This window comes from Rosa rugosa, chromosome 1 (genome assembly GCF_958449725.1).
Source record: "Rosa rugosa chromosome 1, drRosRugo1.1, whole genome shotgun sequence".
Classification (NCBI taxonomy): Eukaryota; Viridiplantae; Streptophyta; class Magnoliopsida; order Rosales; family Rosaceae; genus Rosa; species Rosa rugosa.
Window position 1 is genome coordinate 72,808,808 of NC_084820.1, and position 7,636 is coordinate 72,816,443.

The 7,636-nt window shown below is 39.8% G+C and overlaps 3 protein-coding genes across 3 annotated transcripts; 2 read left to right on the forward strand and 1 right to left on the reverse strand.

Annotated features, from left to right (window-relative positions):
• The first annotated feature begins 1,432 nt into the window (after positions 1–1,432).
• Positions 1,433–2,938, forward strand: LOC133726822 (protein COFACTOR ASSEMBLY OF COMPLEX C SUBUNIT B CCB1, chloroplastic). Its single transcript, XM_062154452.1, has 4 exons — positions 1,433–1,859; positions 1,943–2,061; positions 2,371–2,523; positions 2,607–2,938. The coding sequence occupies exons 1-4, from the start codon at positions 1,524–1,526 to the stop codon at positions 2,791–2,793; spliced, it is 795 nt and encodes a 264-aa protein (XP_062010436.1). The 5' UTR covers positions 1,433–1,523; the 3' UTR covers positions 2,794–2,938.
• A 138-nt stretch (positions 2,939–3,076) lies between these two features.
• Positions 3,077–4,964, reverse strand: LOC133726821 (cytochrome b-c1 complex subunit Rieske-4, mitochondrial-like). Its single transcript, XM_062154451.1, has 2 exons — positions 4,648–4,964; positions 3,077–4,010 (listed from the first exon to the last, which is right to left on the reverse strand). Exons 1-2 carry the CDS (start codon positions 4,817–4,819, stop codon positions 3,367–3,369), a joined length of 816 nt encoding a protein of 271 aa, XP_062010435.1. The 5' UTR covers positions 4,820–4,964; the 3' UTR covers positions 3,077–3,366.
• A 142-nt stretch (positions 4,965–5,106) lies between these two features.
• Positions 5,107–5,890, forward strand: LOC133726823 (N-alpha-acetyltransferase MAK3). The gene is made up of 2 exons (XM_062154453.1): positions 5,107–5,518; positions 5,603–5,890. The coding sequence occupies exons 1-2, from the start codon at positions 5,156–5,158 to the stop codon at positions 5,795–5,797; spliced, it is 558 nt and encodes a 185-aa protein (XP_062010437.1). The 5' UTR covers positions 5,107–5,155; the 3' UTR covers positions 5,798–5,890.
• Positions 5,891–7,636: the final 1,746 nt, after the last annotated feature.

Genomic DNA, 7,636 nt, shown 5'->3' on the forward strand with positions numbered 1-7,636 from the left:
ACATATCAATTCCATACCCCGATGATGTGATTTAGAACATCGTGTTAGAGAAGGACCGTATTGTATTGTAATTCCAATTGAATAGGTTCTTTGTCATTCTACATTAACTAGGGTAGTCATGATATGTTGCAAGACGTCACTCATGACTTGTGAAGTCCCCGAGGATTAATAAACATTTATTATCCTAATAACAAGGGAGAATCAAAAATGGAGTTTTTGATTCGTAAACAAAATAGAATGGTTTCTATAAACTTCACTGCCTTGTTAATTAGAACCTAAGAGATCGCAAACCATATAAGTGGATCCTTGAGATTGTATATGAAGAAGATTAAACAAGAGTTGGTTATGAGCAAATAATTAATTAGATTTATTATTTGAACATAATTAGGATTTTCGGGTAAAACCGAACCTATTGGGCCTAAACGATTGTCGGGCTTTTGGTGTGGACTTGGGCTTCACTAAATGAGATTTAAATGAAAGCCCAAGACACATTTTTAGTGCCCAATAACATGTATGGACCAGCCAAAATATTGGCTTTATGAAAGTCAATATTTTCTTTTAGTAATTGGAGTTATTTCCTATTATATAAAAGTGAAAGCATGGACAAAGAGAATAAGTGTGTCTCCACACTATTATTTTCAAATTTTGAGAGAGAGAGAGAGAAAGAGTTCTCTCTTGGTCCATTTTTCAAAAATTAAAGGAAAGAAGAACACTTGCATAATTTCTTCTTTTCTTTCATCTTTCTTCATCTCTTGATTCACTTGGTGAAGATCCTTAGAGGCCATATCCTTTTGTGGCTCTACTTGTTACATCAAGGAGAATATTACAAGCACAAGGAGTACAAGAAGGAGTTCTTAATTCAAGGTGCTTCAAGGTGGAGGAAACACACACAAGGAGAGATCAAGGAGATGAACTTTGGTGGTTCACTTGGATCGGATTAAAATCACGCTCCAAGGGTGAGTAGAACATAAACTCCCTCTTTGTTCTTCCTTACTATGCATGCTATGTTTATATACATATCACAATAAGCCAAGATCATGGGTTAAATGAATGGATTTTATGTTTAGTTAGTAGTTTAATTGTTAAACTTATTCCGCACTAATTAAAAAGTTTTGAAATCCATCAATTCCTTCACTGGCGGCACCCAAAGCTAACACAAGTTACACTCTCATAGAAAAACGTGTTTCGAGATGGAAATTCAAGAACAAAACCGAGCTAACTGAGCTCAAAACGGACAATATATTACGATGCGAACTAAATCGTAATAAAAAAGTAATAAGTAAATTGTACAGATTGATATTTTAACCATTCAGAAAAGTAAGCGAGTAAAAATGGACGTTGGCAACTAAAATTAACGGTGCTGCCATTGACAATCGAGACTTTTTGTACAACGAATTAATTTGGTTCATTTAGGGTGGGCCATAAACTACATATACTGTGCTGCTCTAACCATGTTATCCAATTTGTTAGGCTGCCTACACGTCGCTCTTCGTCTCTGTTAGCACCATTCGATAGGCTTACCAATGGCAGCTAAAGTGTTTTCATGGACTCCATCTCTCAGTCCTTCCAAATTACGCCAAGCTCAGCCGCAGCAGCCATGGCTGAGTCGACGCTCAAGCGCCAAGAAGAGATCTGCACTGGTCGTTCGTGCCTCCCTTCCCGAGTCTCTCATGGCTTCTTCTCCTCCTCCTCTTCTGCTACTGGAACAACTCCATCAGCAGACACCATCAACCTCGCTGTTTCTGCTGGCTGCAGACACCGCCGGTTACTCCTTGGCCAGTTACTACACTTCTTTGGGTCTCTTCGTCATCTCTGTTCCAGGCCTTTGGTCCCTCATCAAACGTTCTGTTAAATCCAAGGTAACTTAACTAAACTCTACACTCTTCAATCAATTCCATTTATTTCTTCTTCTTCTTATTGTTCTATATATATGCGCTTTCAGATTGTGCAGAAGACCTTTATTGGGGAAGAGAAGAAGGCACCAAATCAAGTCGCAGGTGAAATTCTCTCCTTCTTCACTCGCAACAATTTTGTGGTCACTGATAGAGGAGAGACCATCACGTAAGCCCCCCACCTTATCCTCTCTTTATTTCACTAATTTGGTTTATTTATCTTTCTACTTCATGTTTGCTTATGCTCTCGTGTTACACTTCGAACAAAAGCAATTCCACCTTAATTTTACAACCTCAAACCCCTAACCCCTAATCCCATCATCCACTCATCCATGCATGATGCCATTGACCCAAATAATGGTTCAACAATTGTTTGCCAGTTATATTATAGGAATGTATAGGTTTAGTTCAATTTGTGATATATGGTATAGGAAGTACGTGTTTAATTCCTGTGCTGAGCCTTGATTCTGGAATGAAGGTTTGAAGGCATGATGGTTCCAAGTCGAGGCCAAGCAGCATTGCTGACCTTTTGCACCTGCATCAGCCTCGCAAGTGTAGCCCTTGTTCTTACAATAACTGTTCCAGATTTCGGCAACAATTGGTTTTGGATCACCACCTTAAGTCCATTGGCGTAAGTCAAATGATGCATGCTTCAGTTCCAAATTCAATGCCAGATTGCAAATTTAATTGATTTATATTACTAATGTAACACAGGGGAGCATATTACTGGAAACGAGCCGCAAGAAAGGAGCAGATCAAGGTGAAAATGATAGTCATAGATGACGGTACACAGTCAGAGGTTGTCGTTCAAGGGGATGACCAGCAAGTAGAGCAAATGAGGAAGGAGCTTAAACTGAGTGAGAAAGGAATGGTGTATGTTAAGGGTCTATTCGAGAGATGAGTAGAACACCTATCTCTGTATTCAATGTGTCGCTTGGAGAGGACTAGGAAATGAGGCTCATATATTCTGAAGTATCCTGAAAGATTTTGATATGTATACTAACCAACTATATAGTCATAAACTAGCACCAGATTGTTCAGTTGAATTCAAGAGTCTTCTTTCTGTCAAACAAACTCTCTAATGCATTTGGCTACAGCTCCTTAGTGTCAACCCACAACATCAAAAGACATTGCGAGTGAGAACACCACAATGCAAATTTGTAACAAAAATAAACCTTAGCAAATGAATGAATGAATGAAAATTTCTTCCATAAATGAATACCAGAACAACTTCCTCTACATAGCAAAGTTTTAATACCATTCATGCACAGCAAAGGCCAAGGTAAACTTATTGAGAATCCAAAGCTAACATGCCCGGTGGGAGTTAAACATCCAAGTTACATAATATGTTTAAACAACCCAGAGGGAAGACGGCACAAAATTGTCTGTAACATATCTTCGACATTATCAGATTAAATAAAAAAAAAAACACATTGAATCGCAAGTGAGCCCCTGGAGAACAACCCAGATGTTTTCAACCAATCAATAACTTGTTCGCCTCCAAGAAGGAATATGTGGGTACCTCCAAATTGTATGGTGCCGGTCCCTTGCGGATCCTGCCGGAAATGTCATAGTGGGAACCATGGCAGGGGCAAAACCATCCCCCAAAATCACCAGCATTTGGCAAGGGAATGCAACCCAGATGTGTGCAGACCCCAACAACAATAAGCCATTCTGGGTCTTTAACCCTCTCAGCATCTGGCTGGGGATCACGAAGAGCATTAACATCTACACTATTTGCCAGCTTGATATCATCATCAGTTCGGCGCCTGATGAACACTGGCTTTCCACGCCACTTAACAGTCACAGTTGAGCCTGGCTCAATGCTAGAGACATCAACCTCAACAGAGGCCAGTGCTAGAACATCCTTACTGGCTGACATGCTCAGTACAAACTTGAGGATAAGTAGACGGATCAGAGAAGCATAGACAAACCTACCGCCTGTAAGGACAAAGTAGGCAAATGCCCGCTTGCTGGGGTCACCTGGAGGGTAACGCTCGTGGTTGTAGTCATCATAAACTATCTTTGAAGAAGGATTTTTTACAGCTGCAACAGTTGGAGGAACATCTGATACTATGTTGTTGTCCTCTGATGGGGTCACTGAATTGGAAGCGAAACCTGAAGCAAATGGCTAATTAAAAACAAGAGTATATGACAATGAAAGGCATATATTGAGCCAAAAAAAAAAAAAAAACCAGTGCTTACTATAGACTTAAATCATTCCTAAATCCTCTGAATCTTAGAACAGTAGTGAAGAGACCATTTGGACTTAAACTTGCAGATTTTATAAGATCTCTTGTCTCTTGTTCTTGATCAAAAGACCTCTAGCGAAGGCATGAAACCTTTTTTTTTGTGTGATAAAATACAAAAGATGCTCTTCATACTCTGAATCAATTCAACAGTCATTCTCTTAAAAACACATTTGAAATAAAACTAATGTCATAAGAACCTCAACTCTAATGAAGCAATCTAATCAAAACATAGTTATGGGTAGTAAACGTATAACTCAATATCCATTTATTATTCAGCTTCGAATGATTGAACACATAATACAAACACAATAACAATTCAATTCACATAATCAGTTTCAACCATTATCAGCTGTGAGAATATCAATCCAAAAAAAAAAAAAACTACAGCTTTAATTGAACGCTACTTGATTGGTTACGGAGAGAGAGAGAGAGGAATATCAATTCGTGAAATTTGGGGGAAAACCCTAAATGGCGGTGGAGGAGAAAGAGTGGGAAACCCTAACCTCTGGAAGGAAGATAGAAGTCGGGCCTGAAATAGGTGGATCTGAGGTCATCGGAGGAGTCACGGCCGTCGACGAGATTCCGAGACAGGACGGAGGAGGCGGTGGTGGGCTGGCTGGGCCTCCACGGCGAAGCAGACAGAGAAGAGAGCCTCCTCGCCGCAACCCTCAACATGTTGTTGTAATTCTGGTTCAAGGTTTACTATTGTTGCGCTGCGAAATGGGGTTCGCCAAATTGGAAAAGGGGGGGATACAGATTACAGAAGAGAGACCGAGCGAGAGAGACAGGAGGAGGAGGGGTAGGGATAAAACTGGCAAAACACTTTTCGATGGGGAAAAAAAAAGTGCTAGAAATGCAAGAGACTCTGATTTTGACACGTCATCATCGCCGACTTCCACTCTGGGCCTGTACGAAGGAATTGGGCTTTGGGCCCAGATTGTCGTCTCTTTAAGTCTTGAAGTGAAGTGAAGAGACGCTGGGCACAGCCGCACAGAGAGAGAGAGAGAGAGAATGGAATTCCTTAGTCAGAAAGATGAAGAAGAAGCGTGGGCGGCGTCGGAGATAGAGTATGTGAGCTATGAGGGAGAAGATCATCTGCCGCTGATCATGGGGCTGGTGGACAAAGAGCTGAGCGAGCCATACTCGATCTTCACGTACAGGTACTTCGTGTACCTGTGGCCTCAACTGTGTTTTCTGGCATTCCACAGAGGCAAGTGTGTGGGAACCGTCGTCTGTAAGATGGGGGAACATCGCAACACCTACAGAGGCTACATCGCCATGCTCGTCGTCATCGATTCCTACAGAGGTAAGGGGATCGCTACTCAACTCGTTACCAGATCTATTCAAGTCATGATGGAATCAGGTTGCGAAGAGGTAATTTCACTTTTCTTTTCTTTTTGGTCTCAATTAATTACCCTTTGGCTGGCTGTAATTAATTCTAATTTCTGGCTTCCGAAGGTCACACTTGAGGCAGAAGTGACGAATAAAGGAGCACTGGCACTGTATGGGCGTCTTGGGTTCATAAGGGCCAAAAGGCTCTTCCGTTACTACTTGAACGGCGTTGATGCTTTCCGTCTCAAGCTGCTATTTCCCCGCCCAGATTTGCATTCCCCGACTTCCCCTTCCCGTTCCCCTTATATGAGGCTCGATTGATCACTGAGTGATTCATTATTGTAACCCTGATTCTAGAGCCATGTATCTTTCAGTCAGATATATATATAGGATCAGCATATTGTTCCCATCCTATGAAGCAGCTGTTGTCTTTTTTGTTTTCACAAATGTTGAAGCTTGGGGATGATTGAAAACAGGTTATTAACTTCTATCAAAGACTTCACAAGTCTTGGAGAGTAATCCTGCATTGCCATTGTGAACGTTTATTTCATAGCTGGTTAAACAAAAACAGCTTTCTGTTGGCCTTGATTCCTTCCATAACCGTGCTTTAATTGAGAAGAGAAAACCCACAAGTATCATACGTATTGCTGCACGCACTGTTACTTGAGATCTGCTCTTCATAGACAAACTTGGGATTTGCAGTATTTTTTTTTTTTTTTTAATAAAGGGCTGGTGCGGCTGCCATCATGTCTTGATTAATGAAACTGTTGAAAACAAGGAGGGGGGACATTGAGCCTAAACCCCTGATTACAATAAGCATCTAGAGAACGTAGTCTCTACTGAAAAAATGTATTCAACTAGGCACCAACTAGCAAAAAGTACTCTATTGGCTATTCTATTTGCTTTGATATGGCCGTGACATAACGGAAAGATAACTCGATTACAACGTAGCATAATTTCCAAAAGCACAGCTTTCCTATTATGTTGTCGCCGGAGGATAAATCCGATGATATAAGCTTTACCCTACCACTAGGCGGTAGTGACCATTTGACAAAGCAAGAAACTCGCCGCCTACCTAGAGCAGACAAGGCACTTTGAGCATATAGCCCGACTAGCCCTACACGATAAATGTAGGGACTTTTTTTTTTTTTAGAAGAGAGAAGATAAATTTAGGGACTTATTGCTTGCATATAACGCAACCAAACTAAACAACTTAACAAAATAACAACATTAAATAAAAAAAACAACCAGGGAAAATGGGATGTGTCGCACTTCAAATTTAGAGAACCGCAGTGAGGATGAAGAGCAAGATCATAGCGTTGGAGTGGGAGCAAGGCAATAAACATGAACATTCCAATGACAGCCAACATTGCGATTAAGATGAGCATGTAGGAGCCGAATCACTCTTTTCATAAGTTCTGTGACTTCTTTGGTATTTTGGCTGCACACTTACCTCATTCGGTATGCATGTTGACCTCGCATAGGAGTGTGCAGCCGAAATAATAAAGAATGACTAAATACTGTTTAGTCCTTGAACTTTTGCCCTAAAAACATTTCAGTCCTTGCCCTTCTAATTTCACACGTTTATTCCTTGTACTTCAAAATTTCTGACCAATAGGTCCTTTCCGTTACTCTCCTTCTAAAAACGTTGTTAAATTGCTGACGTGACAGTCATTTCGAGGCAAAATGTCTATCTTACCCTCACTTCCTTTTTTTTTTTGAAATTTATTCTTTTCTCTTTTTTTTTTTTTTTTTTCTAATTTATTCTTTTTTTTTTCCTTTATTTCTTTTTAGGATTAAATACTCGTTACTCCTCATACTTTTATATGAAAAACAGTTTAGTCCAAAATTTTAATATTAAACAGTTTAGTCCTTATTCTTTCTAATTCTCACACAACAGGTCCTAAAATGACTATTATACCCCTCATTTTTTATTTTTCTCTCTCTCTCTCTCTACATATCTATATCTATACATATACATATATATATATATATATATATGTGTGTGTGTGTGTGTGTGTGTGGAGAGAGAGAGGCAGAAAAAATAAGAAAAATAAAAAAATAAAAAGTGAGGGGTATAATAGTCATTTTAGGATCTGTTGTGTGAGAATTAGAAAGAACAAGGACTAAACTGTTTAATTTTAAAATTTTGGACTAAAC